This window comes from Acanthochromis polyacanthus, chromosome 21 (assembly GCF_021347895.1).
Source record: "Acanthochromis polyacanthus isolate Apoly-LR-REF ecotype Palm Island chromosome 21, KAUST_Apoly_ChrSc, whole genome shotgun sequence".
Classification (NCBI taxonomy): domain Eukaryota; kingdom Metazoa; phylum Chordata; class Actinopteri; family Pomacentridae; genus Acanthochromis; species Acanthochromis polyacanthus.
Genome location: NC_067133.1, coordinates 8,445,510 through 8,467,643, shown reverse-complemented (window position 1 = coordinate 8,467,643; position 22,134 = coordinate 8,445,510). Strand labels below are relative to the sequence as shown.

The window sequence follows — 22,134 nt, the reverse complement described above, 5'->3', positions numbered from 1 at the left end:
TCATCCAAAATATGACAAAAACATCATAGTTTAGTATGTCGTCCAAAATGTGACAAAAAACATCATAGTTTGGTATGTCGTCCAAAATGTGACAAAAAACATCATAGTTTAGTATGTCATCCAAAATGTGACAAAAAACATCATAGTTTAGTATGTCGTCCAAAATATGACAAAAACGTAATAGTTTAGTATGTCATCCAAAATGTGACAAAAGCGTCATATTTGGTATGTCATCCAAAATATGACCAAAAACGTCATATTTTAGTTTGTTGCCAAAAATTGGACAAAAATATGACCAGAACGTCATGGTTCAGTATGTCATTCAATACATGACCAAAAATATGACAAAAACGTCATACTTTAGTATGTCGTCCAAAATGTGACAAAAACATCGCACTTTATGGGGTGCCTGTATAGCTCAATGGGTTAAGCAGGCGAGCCATGTATAAAGACTGGTCTCCGACGCAGTGGCCCGGGTTTGATTCCCGCCCGCAGCCCTTTGCTGCATGTCTTTCCCAAACTCTTCTATCACAATCTCTTCTGTCAAATATTGCTTCGAAAAGGCCAAAAAAAAGTCATAGCTTAGTATGTCATCCAAAATATGACCAAAAACGTCATAGTTTAGTATGTCGTCCAAAATATGACAAAAACATCGTATTTTATGGGACGCCTGTATAGCTCAATGGGTTAAGCAGGCAAACCATATATAAAGGCTAGTCTCTCATGCAGCGGCCTGGGTTCGATTCCCACTCGCGACCCTTTGCTGCATGTCTTCTCCCAATTTCCTGTCTATCACTATCTTTCCTGTCAAATAAAGTCTACAAAAGGCCAAAAAAAATAAAAGTATCATAGCTTCGTATGTCAACCAAAAACCTCATAGTTTAGTATGTGGTCCAAAATATGACCAAAACATCATAGTTTAGTATGTCGTCCAAAATATGATAAAAACATCATAGTTTAGTATGTCGGCCAAAATGTGACAAAAACCTCATAGTTTAGTATGTCATCCAAAATATGGCAAAGACATAATTTATGGGACGCCTGTATAGCTCAATGGGTTAAGCAGGCGAACCGCGTATAAAGTCCGGTCTCTGACGCAGTGGCCCGGGTTTGATTCTCACTCGCAGCCCTTTGCTGCATGCCTTCCCCAGACTCTTCTCCCCATTCCCTGTCTATCACAATCTTTGTATGTCGTCCAAAATGTAACAGAAACGTATTTCATGACATGTTAACATTACTGAAAAACAAACGGATTTGGATCAAATTTTCAGGGATGGTCAGAAATGACACAAGAACCAGGTGATTAGATTTTGGAAGTGATGCAGCTCATAGTCCAGATCCACGGATCTGTTCAAGATTTCTGTATCATTGTGAGATAGCAGCATGGCGTCAATGTAACTATGACAACAAGTGAACGTAGCAGCTGTCACCTGATGGTCACGATTGCGATCCTACTACAAATCCACCGCTGCTGTCTTATTGGGACTTATTTGTCGGAAATCAGACAATTGACAGATCTCAGCATGTCTCGGCACAATTGGCCATATATCCTGTTTCGGGTTAAAATATCATTGGACACAGAATTCAAGCATTTATTTGTTTTTGTATATTTTATTAATGAACTGGTTTCGTCTGTAAAAGGACAAAGGAGGGACGGGGGAAAAAAAACATTTTCAGTCCAAAAGTTTCCACCAGTTTTAACGTCTTCAGTCCACGTTTTAAAACAGTCTTTATGCAAATCTCAAAATCCAAAAACTTTGCTCTCCAAAGGGCTCAGACTTTCTGTCCTCTGTCTGCTTCTCTAAAAGATGTGGGTAAAAATCAGGGCCAGTTAGCTTGACGTCAGGAGGCGGGAATGTTAGGTTGACGCTGTCCAGGTGCATCTCAGTTGGCCGAGGGGTGGAAGGATAGCTGCTGGGTGGGGTGAGCCTGAACCTGCACAGCTGCAACACACAAAGACTCAATATTAAAACCAGCTATTCACAAATTCAGACAAAAATGAGAAAAACATTCAGCTAAAGATGACAGACATAGGTGGAGCCGCACAGCCAACAGCTCCTATTGAAGGGTTTATTTTATGCATGCATACATTTACCCTCTAATATCTACAACAAGGTTCCACCTACAGAACATCAAGGACCAGCTTGGATGCAGAAAGTGTTTTATTTTGGAACATTTTACCAGGTATTAATAACTCTAAGAAAAAAGTTCTTGCTTCTAACACCTTTGGAATGTTTCAGGAACTAGTTTTGGCACAGATTTAAGAATTATAATGATGCTTCTGCTAGACACTGAAAACTCAGTCGACACAAAAGCTGGTTTTAAAAGGCCCAGACTTAAAGATAAGCATCTGAACCCACCCTGTGGTGTTTAACCTCAGTAATATACTATATATATATATATATATATATATATATATATAATGTGGCTGCTGTGGCTCTAAAGGATCATTTCCAGTCCGTCTCCCGTGTCTTACCTTGGGGGTGTCCGATGTAGAAGTGTTGTGGCGCCCCCTGTTGAGGCGGTGGGCCATGTTGGGGGTTGGAGCCGCCCTGCTGAGGCGGGGCGTAGTGCAGCATGACGGGGGGCGGGCCGTGGCCGGCAGAGTGGTGAGGTCCAGACATGCCTCCTGGTACATGAGCCTGCAGAGGATAAAACACACATTCAGATCTTAACGTACTTCAGATCATGGAGTTAACACACAGCTGGAGCTGATTGTGCACATGTTGTTATTGTTATTTTCAGAGAGTATTACTCTATAAAAGTGATCATATATTTTGAGTAATTTTTAAAATAAATGATGAATATAAAATTGTAATTTACAAGGAAGGGATATTTAAAATTTTAAAAAAGGAATATTTTCTTGCATAATTCCTTTACAAATATGCCAGGAAAAAAATAACTTACGGGGAAATCTTTCAAATATAAATATTTTTAAACTACAAAGGTGATGGAACCTTGCAAAGTGAAGCAATGTGGATGTTTGACTAAAAAGAAAGATTCTCATAAATTTGTCACTTTAAACTCAAACATTCTCAACAAGTCCTCAAATTCCTACGACCACATCGGTCGTATGTAAAGTGCACCGGAATACGACCCATGAGAGCGTATTTACGTTAGCGCCCCTACGGGGAAAAGGAACGCATTACAGGATTTAATTCGAGAAATGACTTTTTCCTCACTTTCCCAGCACGGCTTTAGGGTTATGGTTAGACTTAGGGGGAGGGAAAGCGATAGGGATAGTGTTAGATAAATGTCTGTTCATGGTGACGTTTCACCTGTGACACCGGAGTGTCGATATTTACTCAAGCGCCAGAGGTCACATAGTCAAAACGTAACACTGGGTCGTAATACGGGCGTGTACAGACGACCTATGTGGTCGTTTTTCGTTCGAGGACAGGCTGAACATTCTTTACTCCGATGACCCTGTGACTGTTTAAACCAATCACCTGTTCGCTCCTTCATACAAACGACTTATAATTTCCTGAGTTTGGTTCGGCGCCTCAGACAGAAGAAATCCTCACCTGTACGTCATTTAAATGCGCAATAAAGGTTTTACGTTCCCACCTGTGTGAGCTGGCTGATGGAGGCGAAGCCGTGGGGCAGCTGGTGGGTCTGGAGGCTGTAGCCCTGCATGGTGAAGGAGGCCTGGGGGGAGCTGTGGCCCGGCGGCAGGTTAGGAGGCGTCGGAGCCGAAAGACTTCCAGAATGGAACAGAGACTGAGGCTGAGGGCCTCCCTGAGACACCTGGACCACAAACAGCAAACTGAGTATTAAATGAAGTCAGATCTATTTATTTTCCATGAAAATATCCTGTGATTTTAGACAAAGGAACTCTCTGTGACAATCATATCCAAAAGTTAAAGAGAAAATATTCTGCATGTACATTTTTAAGCTTTCATTTGAAAAAGTGCCTGAAATAAACAGCAAAAATGTCTGCACTCCTCCTTGCTTTACCCATAAACTATAAAAACTGGAGGAATTGTTTTTTTTTTCTAATTTCTTACAGTCCTCCTGTTGTGTAACTTCTAGTTTCGTCAGTAAAAAATCCAAATCCAAGCTTAAATTGTCATATTAATGCATATTATCTTTTAAAATAATTTCCAAAATGGCATTATTTGTTACCCAGAAACTGTAAACACAAAAACACAGACCTGCACGTTTAAGATTAAAATCACATCTAATTAAAATCACTTTACTTTCCATGTCTCATTTGAAAATTCCTGCGATTTAAGTCAAAGGAACTCTGTGACGATCATGTCTACGAGTAAAAAGACCATAGTTTGTCAAACATGCAAAAATACATTTTTTTTAACATTTGTGATTGAAAAATTGCCAAAAAGAAGTCGCAAAAATCTCTGCACTCGTCATTGCAAACAGAGTCACCAGTGTTTCAAAGACAACCGTATTATTTTTTTTTTTAAAAACTGTCAAAATTGGTATTCAAAATAAGTAAGCTTTTGTTTTGCTCTTTTCTTTTCAGATTTCTGAGTTTTCTCTCCTTCTTGTTCTGTTTCCACAGAGCTGCAGGACTTTAGATAAAATGAACCACAGTGAAGAAAAACGTAACAGGAGCAAAAAACACTGAGATTGGCTGGAATTCAGGAAGTTCACTGTTTTTTAACAATAAATTGAAATGATTTTGGACATTTTGTATTTTAAATGTCATAATAGAGCTCCAACAAAAACCCACTTGAAGTTTTGACTCCATTTTGAAGTGTGCAGCGCCCCCTGGTGGGCAGTTTGTTGTCAGCAACTTAGGAGCTACAAATGTGTGAAACTAGACGTTTTCAGGAGCTGCTGTCTTCAGACTGGTTTATTACAACCCAGTGAGGTTATTAAAGGACTTTTTCAGCACATTTTCTCATGGTTTAGTCGAATTATTTGAAGGATATCCGGTTATCGCGCCCACCTGAGCGTGTCCAGGGCTGGGCGCCGTGTGCTGGGGGGGAGGCTGGTTCCCGGTGGGGGTGCTGGAGGGCTGAGGATGATGGATGGAGCCCTGGTGGTGGGAGAAGGACTGAGGAGCTGGAAGAGACGAAGGCACAAAACAGATAAAATACCTCCAGAATCGACATCAGAATAAAATAGGACATGATCAATCATGTTCATGTACAACAATGTCCATGTAATGTGCAATATTTAATATTTTATCTCATTTTTTAGGTTCAATATTTCATTATAATTTGTAATAGCACTTGCCAGCATTACTTTTTACTATTTTATTCTAGTTAACTTATATTTCAGGATTGTTTTGCACTTTTAGCTTATTGTTTTTCTCCTTTTCAGTCACTGCATTTATAACATTTAGCTTTTTTGAAGCAAAGTCTGGCACAAAAATTAAAGTTTTCTCACGTCTTTCTTTCATTTTAACAACAAAAAAATACATGGTGGTAACAACAAGATCTTATCCAACTGATCTTCATGTAACTTATTTCTCAGTTTAGGGAGTCTTTCTGATCTTTCTGCTTTCTTGATCAGCATCTTTTCCACCTAAACTCAAAATGAAAAAGGAAACAGATTCATGTTTCTGTCAAAACGTCATTAAATTTGAGGCTCACAGACGCTGGTCAGCTACAAACAGCGCATCAGGTGAACAAAAGAACAGGAAGCCAGATTTTGTTTTGCTTTCTTTTGTGGTTTTACATCTAATCCCTTGTTATGAAACTGTGTTTGTGAAGAGGATGAGACGTGATCTTCTACTCACCGTACATGGCCTGCTGCCCCGGTGGGCCCTCGGCCTGACCCGGGTACTGAGGTCCAGGAGGACCCATCGGCTGAGGAGGAGCTCCAGACGTCAACATCCTTGCTCCGCCCTGCAGCATCGAGTAAACAGTCTGCAAAACACCAGACAGACGAAGAAGGTCAAATAATAAGCACATTTTTACTCAAAAGTCATTTAATCAAACATTTACACTTTGATGTGCATAAGTAGAATATCTACAGGTCTGATCACTGATACCAACTTTTAAAAAATGCTTTTAAACTTTACAGTCCACCTGATGAATGCAAAACAGCTCAAAACAACAATAGAGAAACGAGACAGCAAAGTCAAAATAACAAAACAATACAAATACCGTGTAAAGTGATGCAAAACGACCACAAGGAGGAATATAACCCGCATCGTTTCTCCATAAAAACTAAAGCATCCAGCAGGTTTTACTGTGTCTGAGCGTACCTGTCCGTGGTAGTGCGGCGGCATGGCCTGGATCACCTGACCGTACTGCAGGTAGGACTGGGGGTACGGAGACGCCACCAGCGGCGGTCCTGCTGCCGAGGCTGCGGCTGAGATCATGGGGGAGGCCGGGGAGGCGTGGTGGTCCGAACGAGGACCCACGACTGGACCTGAACCAGAACGACAGACGGTTAAAAGAATAAAAGAACCAGAGCGGAGCATTGAAGGATTTTATTTTCTCTTTTATTTCTGTTTTCGAACTATAATTCCCAATTTACCAGTGATGTATGTTTACCATTTTAATCTTAGTTTATTTGTATCTTAACCACTGTATATTATATATTTAGCCCCTTAATCACATTTTAAAAATATTTACTGCTTGAATCGTTTTTTTCATGTGTATTTATCATTTTAATCTGACTTTATTTGTATATTAACCACTGTATATTTACCATTTTAATCATTTTTTTGTATATTTACTGCTTTAATTTCTGTTTTCTTGAACATTTACCACTTTAATCATTCTTTTTGCATATTTACAGCTTTAATCTTTTTTTCATGTGTATTTACCATTTTAATCTTAAATTTTTCTACTTTCATATTTACCGCTTTAATCTCAGTTTTCTTGTACATTTACCATTTTTATTCACTGCTTTATTCTGTCATAACATTTTAATGGTGTTTTTTGTAGATTTACCACTGTATATTGTATATTTTACCACTTCAATAATTGCTTTGACTTGTATATTTACCGCTTTAATTATTTCTTATCCTGTATATTTACCTTTTTTTTCGTGCACATTTACAACTTTAATCTTAGATTTTTTTCAGAATTTAAATGAATATGAGCAGTCCGCTTGTCAATTCAGTAAAAAAAAATAACCAGGTTCAAATGAGTTAATGTGCAAATATAAGCTCTTTTTGTTGATTTAGTAATAACGTGGTCTGATAGGGTACTGTGAAACGTTTAGATCATCGACGGAGTCCACTAAGAGCCCCTATTTTCATGTTAAATGGGCTCCACCAACTATTCAGCCAGTGCAAATTTAGCTCAATGAAGCTGCAGTTAAAGACGATGGTGACGCACAATCCATCAGTTATACACGCTAAAGTTATACATTATCCTCATGCTGCTCGTTGTCTGCAGACAGACTGCACATTAAAACACCACAAATGATAATGATGTGTGCGTACCTTTGGGTCGGGGGTATTTGCCCTGATTGACGGTGGACATGGTGTACTGAAACATCTGAGGAGCCTGAAGAAACCAACAAGATCACGTTTAAAAACATCATTATCTGGGACTGAAGAGACAAACAGCATCTGATAACACCGACCTGAATGGAGTGCCCTTGCAGGGGGATGGGGGAGACGTAGGACAGGTAGTGTCCAGGTGGGCTGCTGTAGATGGCTCCTCCTCCTGGCTGTCCTGGAGGGGGGAGGACCACCGAGGGGCTAGGTGGGGTTGGTCGAGGCGGGGTCGGGGTGGACGCCGGCTTCTTGATGAACAAAAACAAATAACTTCAGTGAGGAGGATCTGAATCAGAGCTTCCTGCTTGGTTTACGTAAATGAATGTAAACATAGATGAAGAATAAACCACAACACTAACCATCGTTGTAGTTCCTTTAATGGGAAGAAATTCCTTCGCATTCGGATTCAGCGTAGAGTTTTTCACTTGCCTGAAAAGAAAAAGAAGATGTAAAGCACGGCGGTGGCAGCATCACGATGTGAAGCACGGCGGTGGCAGCATCACGATGTGAAGCACGGCGGTGGCAGCATCACGATGTGAAGCACGGCGGTGGCAGCATCACGATGTGAAGCACGGCGGTGGCAGCATCACGATGTGAAGCACGGCGGTGGCAGCATCACGATGTGAAGCACGGCGGTGGCAGCATCACGATGTGAAGCACGGCGGTGGCAGCATCACGATGTAAAGCACGGCGGTGGCAGCATCACGATGTGAAGCATGGTGGTGGCAGCATCACGATGTGAAGCATGGCGGTGGCAGCATCACGATGTGAAGCACGGTGGTGGCAGCATCACGATGTGAAGCACGGCGGTGGCAGCATCACGATGTGAAGCACGGCGGTGGCAGCATCACGATGTGAAGCACGGCGGTGGCAGCATCACGATGTGAAGCACGGCGGTGGCAGCATCACGATGTAAAGCACGGCGGTGGCAGCATCACGATGTAAAGCACGGCGGTGGCAGCATCACGATGTAAAGCACGGCGGTGGCAGCATCACGATGTAAAGCATGGCGGTGGCAGCATCACGATGTGAAGCATGGCGGTGGCAGCATCATGATGTGAAGCATGGCGGTGGCAGCATCACGATGTAAAGCACGGTGGTGGCAGCATCATGATGTGAAGCACGGTGGTGGCAGCATCACGATGTGAAGCATGGCGGTGGCAGCATCATGATGTGAAGCATGGCGGTGGCAGCATCATGATGTGAAGCATGGCGGTGGCAGCATCACGATGTAAAGCATGGTGGTGGCAGCATCATGATGTGAAGCATGGCGGTGGCAGCATCACGATGTAAAGCACGGTGGCGGCCTCATATCTGAATGCTTCCTTTTTAGCATTATCAGCTAAAAGCTGCTTTTACAACAGTCACTATGCCAACTGCAGTCTCGTTTTTCACTTTTAATTTCTGAATAAGAACTTAATTGAGACAATATCAGAGAGATGATTTTGTCATTGTGCCTTCAAGTGTTGTTCAGAACGGCTGTAAGTCTGTCTGAGGACAACACAGCATTGTTATTGTTATGGCATGCGAGTCGACATTCAGTAGTACTAGTTACTCACGCTGCAGCGACAGTCGCAGCCTCAGCTCGGTCACTGCCATCCGCAGACGCCTCCTCCACACTGCCTGGTGTGGTCAGCTGGGTGGAACCGGGCTGTGGACCCTCTGGTCCAGATGACTGGGACCCAGGAGTCACTGCAGGAGGGGGACCAGCAGGCGTTGAGGTGGTGGGAGCTGTGGCTTCTGTAGTCGGCTGCAGATCGTGTGCAGGTTTGGGTGATGAGGAGGACGAAGACTCCACCGGAGGAGCAGGGTGGTCTGGAGGAGGGTCTGCAGAGGCTGGGCTGGATGAAGGAGACGAGCTGGACTGCAGCTGATGGACGTAGAGGACAAACAGTGAATTACTGATGTATGATTGAATCAACTTCAGGGTTTCTGCAGGTTCATTTGATTACTGGGCCAATGCGAGTCATTTCAGACAGATCCCAAAACTAAGTTCTGTAAAATATTTGGGCAAAATTTGGACATTTTCATGTTTCGAAAACTGGGAATGTTTGTTTTCAAACTGTTCAGTATCTCCAAAAATAAAACTCTTACAGGCATAATATTTGGTGGCAACACAGACAGAAGAGTTTCCAGCTGATCAGAATGATTAAAAGGCTCCTGAAGTGGGGAAATGTTTGATTATTAGAGCTTGAAAATGGAAAAAAAAAAAAGTGCGGAATATTCAATCCAGGCAGGTGGTGTGTCTCCATAAAGTTCCTCTAAGTGTCTATATATATTAAATGGATCCATATTGTTTCTACTAAAATACAGTCTTTGGTCAACATTTCTCCAACTTGTGAGGCTCTAACATCAGCAGAATTCGATATGTGGAAAGTTTGACCAGACAAGGTTCCAGTTTTTTTGATATTTAGACTAAATGTGGATATAGATGCATTGGTAGGAACCAGAAACTGGTGTTCATAGGGGTCTAGATGTTGGTGTTTATAGGGATCCATTAATAATTTTGCCTTTCTGTTTCCATATAGATCAGTCCATGATATTTCAAACGGTAGTGTTGCTGCACCAGAGTTTACTGATTATCTGGGACCCTGTGAAATATTTTTTGATTATTTCATACATTTTCAGATGTGGGAATTTTTCTACTTTCATGTATTTTATGTTAACTGGGGAAGTCCCGTTTTTAATTTTCATTTGGGAATAAGAGATAGATTGAGACAACGATAAACAGGTTCTTTATGTTGCTCACAACCGTTTTAAACTGTCTGAGAAAGACACACTGCTAAGGAATATCTACTCCACCGGTTAGCCTTTTAAAGGCCTGCAGAAACCCTGAGCTCACTCAAACAAGCAAGAGTTTTAGAAATGATCTTGTTTTAAGAGTTTAAAAAAAGTGAAGATTTTTACCCTAAACTCTTTGCCGAACTTGCGGAGCTCCTCCAGCTGGGATCTCTGCTGCACCGAGGAAGCTGGAAAAGAGAAGGTTTGGAGGGGTTTTTAACATAATTCTTAGATGTATTATAGATATGTAAATCCTGTATATTTTAATAGAAAGTACAAACAGGAGGCAGGTGTGAGTCTTTACCTTTGCTGCTTTTGCCTTCTTGTGGACTGGACAGACTTTCAGTTCGCTCTTTAGCTGCTGTGCTGAGGATTTCATTCACTAAAAACCAGACAGAATAAGAAAAATACACATTAACATCCAGGCTGAGTTTAAGAAGTTTGAATCAGAGAATTTAGACTTTTTTTTCTTTAACAAAATATTCAGGTCAAATAGCTGGCAAATAATCAAGTAAAGTAATTTTGAATCGGTTTCTCAATTGAAATCTAAGTAAAATTCATGAATCCCATATTTTTTTCTTCAGTTTTAAGGTCAGAACTTTCTTTTGAAATGTTTCTAAATCCTCAAACTCTATAATTATATCCAGGTTTACATGAAAATATGATTTTTATGGAATTTTTTGACGAGAAAATTGAAGAAACAGTCGAAAAACAATTCACAGATGAACTGGTTTCAAAAAATAATCTTGTATTCTTTTTGTCTTACCAGTCTAATTATTTTCTCAGCTATTTCTCATTTTGTCACTGATGCAATTTTATCGCTTTCCATTTTTTGTAATTTAATGCCATATCATTAATTTTCTTGTTTCATTTTGCAGGTCTCTTTGTGGACACTGCTGAACTTTCAACTTATTTTATGCAAACCAATGTAAATTGTTTCAATTGAAACAAAAAATGGTTCATAATCAGAATATAAAATTGTCTTAAAACACAGCAGAAACTAGCGGTTATTTTTATTGTCAACTGGCCTGTTTATTATCTCGAATGATAAGGTAGTTTTTTGTTTTAAAATGACAGAAAATAGTTTAAAAGTTGACTCCAAGTGCTTAATTTCAGAGTTGTGAACTAACTGTTGCAACGTCTCACCATCGATGGGGAAGAGAGGGGTGGGGCCGGAGGGTTTGATGGTGGTGGTTGCTGTGGTGACGGTGGAGGGGGAGGAGTCCAGGTAGGCAGGGCCAACCAAGGGGAGGTCCTGGGGAAGGGCGTCTGTTTTCAGAGCACGAGACACTGAAGGAGGGACGGGGGGAGTTGGATGAACAGAGATGGAGGAGAGTTAAAGAGGTGAAAGAGTGAGGAGAGTAGGGCTGGGCAAAAAAATCGATTTAATCGATTTATCGAATTTGTTGCTAAAAAAGATTTTTATTTTGCAAACTCGAGTTTTTCCCCCGCAGTTTTCCGGCATCTTTCGCTTTCCGTCCGCCCATTCCTCGTGGGCTTCCGTAGCGCGGTGTGACACAGCCCCCTTCCCCGTGGCAGCAGCAACATGTAACAGAGAACTCATTCAAAAGAAAGGCACAGCTAACTCAATCATTTGGAACTGGTTCGGTTTTGATGCTTCAGACGAACAACAGACAAAGCCTCGCTGCAAAGTATTTTTAAAACTTCAGTGTACCGCCGGCGGTACACTTACTAATTTGCATAGGAATTTCAAGAATGTCCAAAGGCTCCAAACGCGATTATACAAACACTATACGTCGATGGAAAGCTTAGATTCTCATGAATCCGCCGGTATAAACCACTTTCAGATGTGATTACCACAGCGGGTGAGAAAAACACATTTGTCCGACAAACAACGAATATCAATCCATCCGTTCTCTATACACGGCTTCAACGTACACAGCGCGACTCACATTTCCGGGTTCATTATTACACACAGATGAAAATATTCCACAAAAAACGGCCATAATCCAACCTCAGACATCCAGACGACACAAGCCAGTAAACTATTTTGTCCAAAACATGTCCTGAAGTCGGTATAAAATCCACGAATCGGTCGTTTTCAAGGAAATGCACCTGGCGATGCGCGTCCAATATTCCCTGTATTTCTCGTCACATTTTTAATTTACAAATAGAATATTAGCGATTTTTTGTACTGAAAATGGCTGGAATTGACTGCAGCTGTTGAAAGTGTTAGATGCAAGGTACGTTGTACCCAGTCGCAAGTATTTCGCCGATGTGGCGCTGCCTCACCTGTACAAATACCACTCGGCAAAAGATCCGCAACGAGCTGGAGGAGGTGGCCGGACAATGCAGCCGTACATGAGTCTCAGCGCAACGACTGCTGGACCATGCACAGCATCTGCCTCCAGACAGCATATTTCCCCGATTATCACACCGGTGAAATAATTGCCCACGGATTAAAAGATGCTCTCAGTTCCTGGGGAAATTGTTGAATTACAGAGCCTCATTAACTTGCATCATTAACTTGTTCATAAAATTGTTTACATGCGTTTTTTTATTCTGAGGACAATTACAGCAATAAAGTTACTTTTGACAATATATCTGATGTCTGCAGTAATTTTTAAGTGCATTGAAAGAAAAAAATCGAATCGAAACTCGAATTTTTCTTTAGACCAAATCGCCCAGCCCTAGAGGAGAGATTCAAGGTTTAAAGTCTGACTTAAATAAAGAATCTTCATCGATCAGGATGTTCATACCTGCAGGAGACGACTGGGAGTTCGGGGTTCTCAGGGTTCTGTTGCTCTGAAGTCTCTGGGATTTCGGGGACATTCTGGATGCAACTGAAAGAAACAAACATGAACTGTTAACAGGAGATTACTGCCATTTAGTCACATCATTTACTTTGTTAAATTAAACTCAGGTTGCAGTCAAACCAAAATTTCTTTCCAATCACCGTTTTGCTCCTGATCCTGAACATTTAGTATCTACTGATATCATTTCCTTTGATAAAACTCACTTCCAAGTATAGTTAATCATATTTATCAGGCTAAATAATAAAAATACATTTACCAAGAAGACAAAAGAAGAAAAAGGTCATGCACGTCAGAAAATATGTTTTAGATTAGCTGCAGTACCCTTTTTTAATGTGATTTACTTAATACCAAAATATCCCATTTCTAATACTTTCCTTTAAAGATGTCATCGATTAAAACAGCTGTTAACAATTTAGCCGAATAAAAATATATATATATACTTTTTCTCAATATTAACTTTCAGGCCTTCCAGATACCGATGTAACCACTAGTGAGCCGTTCTCCTGGTGAGTTTCATACCTCCATTGATATTTGAACGCGTCGTGTCGGCGAGCGCCTGCGGATGCGATAGCGAGTGCGGGAGGACGTGATTGGTGCAGGGAGGGCTGTTGGCTGCCGGTGGGCTGCTCTGTGATTGGTGGGGAGAGTAGGCTGTTCTGACAGACAGCGGGCTGCTCCTGTCAGAGGACGGTTTGGGGGAAGAGGAGCTGGGCGGCGGGTGTCTGGAAGAAGCCGGAGCCGTGGTCCGACCAGAGGCTCCAGTTCTACCGGATGTCAGACCGATTTCTCGAGCTCTCTGGGGCAGAGGGATGTATTTACCCTCCCTGGAAAACAAGATGGAGGACAGGTGAGGAGCAGGTCGGACACAGAGGCGTTCTGTTGCCTCCAGTAGTGAACCCTGGTAGGAAGCTTAATCAACTTATGAAACACACCTGGATCAATTCACGCTAAAATTACTGTATTATTTTAATGTAAAAGTCAACTCTGCTCAAGTAAATTTAAAACTTAAACTCTCCAAACCAATGAATGTTTTAAAGATATGCTCTCTTTTAATTAGGGCTGTCCGATACTGGCTTTTTTGCCAATAACTGATATGCTGATATTCTCCAACTCTCAATTTCCGATGCTGATATCAACAGACATATGTGGGCTATTTAACATCACATATGTCTTGTTATGGAATCAACACATCATGCCTAATTTTATTGTGATGCCCCATTGGATGCATTCTCAAATGCAACAAGGCTTTCCAAATGTAAACACTGTCTGTGCAAAATAAGAAAACTACTTCAACTTAAGTTACGGAAAAAAATGCCTATCTTTTAAAAAATTGTCTAAAGCAGCACTTCACACTCTCCCTGTCTCAGTATATGAGTAAATGTTGGTGAAATCTAGGCATTATTTTATCAGTTTTCCATATTGATAACGATATTGACCAATATTCCATTTCTATGCCAATATCGGGCCGATATTGTTGGACATCCCTACTTTTAATAATGCAAAATGTTGCAACTAACTGTATTTTTGCAAATTTACAGTGTGCACCAGTCTTTTCAAAACTTTCCTTTTTAAAATTCAACACAAAAAAAAAACTGTTTAGACTGATAAATTTCTGTCAAAAACCAACAACTGTGAGGCCATGACTGGCTCAGCTGTGACCAACAGTCTGGTGACAAAAAGTCAGAGAGTTTTCAGATGAATTTCAGGTAGTGTTTCCACAGAGCAGAGAGCAGAGTAAACAGTTAAATATCCCTAGTGTGTAGTAAACATTTCTGAGTTCCCTGTCCTAATTCATGGTTGTTCTGTTTCCATAGAGCTGCTGGACTTTATGTTGCAGAGAATGAGGCAGAAGCAAAAGAAGCTCAGAAACTGCTGCTTGGAGTTTCGATCGTTAAATGAGTTTTGACCATTAACTTGAAATTATTTGTCATATCTTGTATCTTAGGGGCCGAAAATGTCTTGATGGAGTTCTAACAATAACCTATTCTATGTTTTGAATCCCTTTCTAAGTGTGCTGTGCCTCCTGGTGGGCGTCTAAAGTCTGTTAAATGCAGTCGCAAAAAATGTTTATTCTTTTACTTCCAAAAATCACTGGAATTAGAGTTGCATTTATTTTCATCTGTTAATGCTCAGTTTAGAAAAAAAACTACAATGGCACTGCTCAAATATCATCTCTTGTCATTTTGTCTAAACATCTGCTAACATGTATGTCCAAACTGCTAACAGACACAAACAGGTAACTCTTTGGTTCCCACCTGCTGCTGGAGGTGAATCCAGGACTTGATCTGTCCTCCCGGTCCCGGACCACCGAGCTGAACTTGTCCTCCTCGCTCCGGCCTTCTTCGTTCTCCAGAGAAACCCGCCGGTGGTACTGAAGGCTGCCTTCAATCTCGTTGGCTAACCGAGCTGCTCGTGCCTCCCGCTGCCGGTAAACCTCGGAGTTCCCTCTCTCCAAAGGCATGCTGGGAAATACACCAAACAACAAAACACCTCAGAATTATAAAGTTCAGTAGCCACGCCAAGCTTTACATTCATAATATACATATTTACAGATTTCCAGGCCCTTGAAATACATAGAGGTGGGTCCAGATTTATCACTTTATAATGGACTTTTCCATACTTTCGGAGCCTCAGAACTTCATCAGTACAGCTGATTTTAATTGGATTGGTTGACAGTAACACTCATAACTGATGGATCAGTTTACTCACGTGTACATGGAGAGGCTGGAGTCGTAGGTCGACTTCACGCCGTATGTCTCCTCGTTGAACTTAAACATATCGTTGGCGTCCCAGCCATTTGACTGACAGACAAAACAGAAATTCAGCAGACTCAGCAGCAGAAGCTTCCTTCTTAACAGGTTAACATGATGAATGTACCCGACACTGCTCTGGTTCAACCAAATAATAATATCTGAACCAATAGGGCGGAAGGTGAAGGTCGCGCATCTCAGTAAATATATCATAGATCAGCTGTAGTTTGTGGTTGTTCCACCAGGTGAAGCCTCTTACTGTTTAATACTGTAGAGACCAGAGGAGGCTTCACTCAGACGACAGGCAAGTCATGTTGGTAAGCAGACAGCATTGTGGGAGTTTAGCTAGTAAAGGGGCACCATGACAAAGACTTCTGTGGTAGTTAAAGATGTACATAGTTAATTCATTATAACAAACGATCTGTTATTTATTGATAATAGTGTACACTATTTTAAGTAAAGGGGCACCATGACAAAGACTTCTGTGGTAGTTTATAACCTCCAGCCAGAGTTCAAAAGTTTAAGACTAACTCAGATTAACTACAAAATAAGTCATACATCCCAGTGACATTTAAAACATCAACATCAGCACAGGACAAACATCCACAGTTTTTCTTAGCGTTTATTTTGTTACTTGTTGATAATGTTCCACATAATTTAAAAAAAATAATTTAAACTCTGCATGTCTCTGTGCCTGGAGAAGATCAGGTATAAACTCAGGAGTAAATCAAACATTTCTTCTGGTTGGATTTTCATTTTCTAGATCAAAATGCTGACAAACTGCACTGCTATTGGTCACACTTCCTCCACTCTGGTCCCAACATCTGCTTATGAAAACAAAATTTGACACCGAACAGGTTTTGATCATGAAGAGGAAATGGACCGACCAATCTACCTGGAAACTACGGACCAACAATTGACGCAGCAAAACATGTAAGTACTGGCGAACTGTACTCCTAGAACTGCAGTTATATTCAGTCACACCACAGTCTGAGCTTCCTGTTCTTCTCCTGGACAGGTGAGCTGCTAGCATCGCTCTATACAGGTTGGTTTTCAGGTTGTGGATTCACCTGCAAGCTGGTGGGGATACTGAATGTTGCTAATAGTTTAGCCAAAGCAGCTAATCAGATTTCATGTTGGCGTTTGTGTTGCATATGAACGTGGGCGTTTGTTCGTCTGGTGGGAGGAGCTTAGAACATGTTTCCATGGTGATTTATGAGAATGTCTCCTCACCGTGTCAGCCTCCAGCTCGAAGTTTTCTCCGTTTCCGTCTCCGTCCCACCTCTGCAGAACCTTCTCACGGTGCTCGCCGTTCAGTCGTGACGAGCTGATCGCCGTGTCAGTGAATGTGTCTGCATGAAAACAAAACCAGGAATTCTTCATCTGTCATTTATGATGAGGTCGTGTTTTTAGTGACCATTTAGAGGTTCATATTACTGACATCTGTGAATTCTGTACATCAACATGTTATGTTTATCAGGGATTCTGCTAGAAACACAGCATTTAATCTGCACCAACAACCCAATTTACAGCAGTTTAATAATTGGATTGTTTCTGTCATTTTTCAGGCAAACATAGCAACAAAATGGCAAATTTCGTGAAGAGCAGACAAAGCTGAAATCTCTCAAAAAGCTTCTAGAGTGATACCTTTAGTTACACTTATTTAGTTTTGAGAAACATCTGAGCAACCTCAGCAACAAAACAAGTAAAGGTATTAATACAGCAAATTTAAAACCACCATCACTGAGCCAAAGCACTTTTCAGTGGAGAAATAAGTTTAAAAATAGAAACCGAGTTTAAACTGCTTGTGGAATTTAGAATGGTCCTAAACTGTTTTCTTGCTGAGTTTTTTTTTTTTTTAAATTGGGTATAGATTGGGGGGCTGCACAGTGGAGTAGTGGTTAGCATTTTTGCCTTGCAGCAAGAAGATCCCCGGTTCAAATCCCAGCCTGAGCCTGGGCCTGGGATCTTTCTGCATGGAGTTTGCATGTTCTCCCTGTGCATGGGTGGGTTTTCTCCCACAGTCCAAAAATATGCTGAGGTTAACTGGTTACTCTAAATTGCCCGTAGGTGTGAATGTGAGTGTGATTGTCTGTCTGTATATGTAGCCCTGTGACAGACTGGCGACCTGTCCAGGGTGTCCCCTGCCTTCGCCCGAGTCAGCTGGGATAGACTCCAGCACCCCCACAACCCTAGTGAGGATAAAGCGGTGTATAGAGAATGGATGGATGGGTTTAGATTGGTCCTAGACCGATTTCTAGCTTCATTTTGGACTGAATTTAGACTGGTTCTGGACTGGTTTCTAGCTTAGTTTTTCTTACTGCGTTTAGACTGGATGTAAACTTGCTTCTAGTTTGGTTTTGGACTGGATTAAAAGTGTTTAAAACCATTTTCTCGCTTGCTTTTGGATTGGGTTCAGGCTGAATTTAAACTGGATTTAGATTGGTTTTGGACGGTTTCTAGCTTGGTTTTGGGCAGGATTTAGACTGGATTCAGACTTGCTTCGAGACTGGGTTGAGATGAGATTTAGGCTGGTATGGGACTGAGTTTCGACTGTTTTTTAACTGTTTGGATTTGTGTCAGACTGGTTTTGGACTGGGTTTTACACTGGTTTGGGACTGGGTTTGGACTGAGTTTTGGATTGGGTTTTAGACTAGTTTTATACTGGTTTGGGACTGCTTTCAAACTGGGTCTTTAGACTGGTTTGTGACTGGTTTTGGACTTGCTTTAGACTTTCCTTCTGTCTCTTCATGTAAACTCAAACTGACTCCATGACGCTGAGATCAGGACTCCGAACTTTTGTTTCTTTTCGTTGCCAAACATCACAAAAACTGATTTATTAAAAAGGTTCAAATGAAACCAATCAGAAAAATAATCTGCATGTGAATCTATAACCACATATTACCATTAAGATTCTTTATTTCCCCGTAATCAAGGATTAAATTCGAATTTCTCCGAGCGGACTGTATTACCTCTGACGGCGAAGTTCAGGTCGACGTCCCTGCAGGTCATGGTGACGAGGTCAGTCGGGCTGAAGATCATGGTTTCAGTTATATCCTCGATCTTTGGAGGAGGAGTCTGACCTCCTCCTTCTTCACCGCCTCCTCCATCTCCATCACTGCGTTTATGAACAGCATCCACAGCCAGTTCACACTGCAGGACACGAGACAAGTTACAGCCTAGCTTCAACTTACAGCTTTCCTGCAAAGAGGAATGTTTGATTCTCTCTAAAAGAAGTTTAAAGCAGCAACAATATGAAAAGAACTGAGTCAGTTTTGTTAATTAGGCTTTCATTTATCACACATATTAGACGAGTTTGTTCATCAATTGATCAAAAGTAAGAAGAACAAAGTGACATTACTATGCACAGATAAATCCTGCTGATTGTCATGTAGAACAGCGTAGTAAAGAGACATTTTGAGCAGGAAAAACCTGAATGTTTTAGAAAAATATTAAAATTAACATGAAGTGTAAAGCTACGAAATAAGGTTAAAAAAAAGCGAGTTGAACCCTTAAAAATAACAGAATCCTCCATTAAATTCTCTCATCATAACTTGCAGAATTAGAGTTCGTAAAGAAACTTAATTCTTGTGCCAAGTCATTCATATTTTTTCAGATATTCTGCACAAACTGGTGTCTCAGTGGGTAAATAAAGCCATCCAGAACATCATCGGTACCAATTAGGGCTGAATGATGGAGGGGAAAATATGTAATTGTGATTATTGCAAAGTTCTTTTCAAATATTGACGAATACTTGACAAACAGTGTGATTTAATTTGATCAAAGTCCTTCTTCAGGTCAGTATTCACTGTGTAATAGATTCTATCTGTAAAACCTCACATGCCAGTTTAAATTCTGGGTCAGACATAATTTTAAGTGATTATTCATTCTTGAAATAATGCGTTATTTTATGTGGGTAGCATGACTGTCCAACATGTGTAATTTAAAATATAATAACTTGCTGCATCATGATAATTAATCTGAGCATTTAAAACTCATCTTCTCACCTGTGAGCTCAGCGTCTTGAAGATTCCTTCGTACACGGCTCCATTTTTCACTCGAACGTCGCAGGTGGAGCCCTGAAAGCAGCAGAAAGCAGCTTCAGTCGGTCTGTTGGTGGTTTTGCAACAAAATCAAACTACAGCTACAGAAAGTATTAAAGTGCAGCGCTCACCACAACCGCTGTGAGGTAATGAAGCATGCGGGCATTGTTGTAGACGCCTTCAAATACCTGCAAATACAGACAGAGAAATGTTTTTTTTATATATTTTGCAAACATTATACTCATAGAATGTCAAGGTCTTGAACTGCATTATAACAACAAAAAAGCTTCTAATTCTAACTCTAAATGTCTGCTGCTGCAGGATTTGCGCACAACTGCTGAAGTGGAAATGTCTGCCTTAGAGTGGAATACTTTATTTTTTAAAGATGTCAGAAAAAAACAAAAACAATCAAAGAAATGAGCAGAACGTCAACTTGTATTAACCACGATTAAATGTTGAAAAGTAATAAAAGGTAATTTTTTTTTAACGAAAATAGATTTGATCATGTTAAAGTGATAATGGGTTTCTATTAGGTAAGTTCAACTAATTAAAAATGCATCATATAAAACAAATAATTATGTGAGAATTACCACCCTTTACAGCGACTCACCTGATTCAACATCATTTTAATCATTGAAATTACTTAACTTGGACATGAAACAAATCCTTTTCTAAAGTAAATTTTTGTCCAAAAAGCTGAAATTAATCAACTGACTCAAAGAAGAAGCGTCCATGTGGAGTGACCACTTGTTAAAGACACTACATTTGGACTAATGTCTTTCTATAATCAAATGTAACTACAATAAGTACGTAAAGGCCAAATTAACACCTTAAAAAAGTTGTGAGATAAATGGAGTGGAGTAAAACGTACATGATTTCCCTCTCTAATGTAGTGTAGTCTAAGGAAAAAGCAGCAGAACAAGTACAGTACCTCCAAATTTAAATTGTACTTGAATAAATGTGAACTTTCGGCATCCTAACACTACTGTCAGTAGTGGAAAAACAGCACGTTTATTTGAAGATATGGTATTTATCTAACCACTAAAAACCTGCATTTCTGAAGAATCCATGTTAGCATGTGAACAGGATAAATGAGCTACTGATAACAGCCGGTCAGGACTCACCGGGCTGCTGACAGAAGAGGACTGAGTCTGATTCGGGGGCTTCATTGTGTTTCTGGTCCTGCAAAAAGGTGAAAAATAAACGTTAGCTAGCCGCTAGCTGCTGCTGCACTGAGAACAATAAACAACAACAGACAGCCTCTCTAGCTAACGTGCTAACAGCTCGGACGCTGACACCGGCTGGTTTGGTGAGAGCTAAGCCGACTGCCGCCTTTTACACTGCTCCTGCTGAAAATAAAATGATGAATGTTTGTGTTCAGAGGAGTAAAAAAGCAGCTAGCTGAGGAGGCTAACGGTGCTAGCTTAGCGGAGACGACGGAGACGCAGACGAACCGCCAGAAAAGATGTCGGCAGCTTTAGAAAGTGACGGCGAGCGAGTCTGAACGTGAGAGTCCTACTTTTTAGTCATGTGCATCCCGGTTATTCGGTGTCGTCGGTCCGCTGAGAAGTCACGGTTTGACAGGCCGAACACGGTACACGGCTGAAAAACAACAACAAAACACAACACCGGGTGCGCTCGATTAAGAAGCCGGCAACCGCTGATCAGGTGGTACGGGTGGATTCCACGGGCGAAGTCCTTCCAAATCTTCGAATTAATAATAAAACTTTTATTTATCTGACCACAATCTTTTATCTAATCTAAATTCACAGTTTTGATGAATATATCTCGTCAAAAGGAGTTCGTTTTACCGCTTATTAACCGCACAGGAGTACACACCGGGCTCAGCCGAGCCACTTTAACGAACGCAACAATCTTAAACCCCGCCTACTTAACTACAATAACACCTGATTGGATAGTCGTTCTCTCAATCATTTTTGACCCTTTTTCTCATTGGTTAATTATTTAGAGTAAATCATAAACCTTCAGTCATGCAGTAAATTGATGCCATAGGGCGAAGAAACTATGATTTTGACATTAATTCAGTTTAATTCCACACAGACCTTTATTTATTTTTGTATAATAAGCTGGATTAAAAATACAAACTTAAGTGTTTGTGGCACCGGAAACTTGCACTTTTATCAGGACTCTATTTTGCTAGAAAAATATCTCGTTTTTAAAGGATACACTAATAATATATCCTTTAAGAGTGGATTTTAAAAATTGCATCTCATTTGTAATTTTACTCTTAAAGGATGAGCTGCAAGCAAAGGTAGTGAAATTACAGATATTTGAAAAAGAAAGGAGAAGGAAGAAGGATTGCATTTCACTAATTATATGAAGTGTATGTGAAGTAA

The 22,134-nt window shown here is 40.7% G+C and overlaps 1 protein-coding gene across 3 annotated transcripts; it reads right to left on the bottom strand.

Moving 5' to 3' along the window:
• Positions 1 to 1,753: 1,753 nt before the first annotated feature.
• On the bottom strand, positions 1,754 to 21,645 carry atxn2l (ataxin 2-like). 3 transcript variants are annotated; one of them, XM_022199947.2, is made up of 23 exons: positions 21,589 to 21,645; positions 20,902 to 20,959; positions 19,909 to 19,965; positions 19,742 to 19,813; positions 18,707 to 18,887; positions 16,968 to 17,086; positions 15,694 to 15,785; positions 15,240 to 15,446; positions 13,504 to 13,808; positions 12,928 to 13,011; positions 11,354 to 11,497; positions 10,512 to 10,589; positions 10,334 to 10,395; positions 8,986 to 9,296; positions 7,786 to 7,855; positions 7,513 to 7,674; positions 7,370 to 7,433; positions 6,179 to 6,345; positions 5,708 to 5,837; positions 4,913 to 5,028; positions 3,568 to 3,747; positions 2,477 to 2,642; positions 1,754 to 1,943 (listed from the first exon to the last, which is right to left on the bottom strand). In XM_022199947.2, exons 2-23 carry the CDS (start codon positions 20,944 to 20,946, stop codon positions 1,885 to 1,887), a joined length of 2,871 nt encoding a protein of 956 aa, XP_022055639.1. In that variant the 5' UTR covers positions 20,947 to 20,959; positions 21,589 to 21,645; the 3' UTR covers positions 1,754 to 1,884. The 3 variants fall into 3 exon arrangements, with proteins under 3 accessions (XP_022055639.1, XP_022055638.1, XP_022055637.1); XM_022199946.2 differs by lacking the exon at positions 21,589 to 21,645 and adding an exon at positions 21,232 to 21,540; XM_022199945.2 differs by lacking the exon at positions 21,589 to 21,645 and adding an exon at positions 21,297 to 21,539.
• Positions 21,646 to 22,134: the final 489 nt, after the last annotated feature.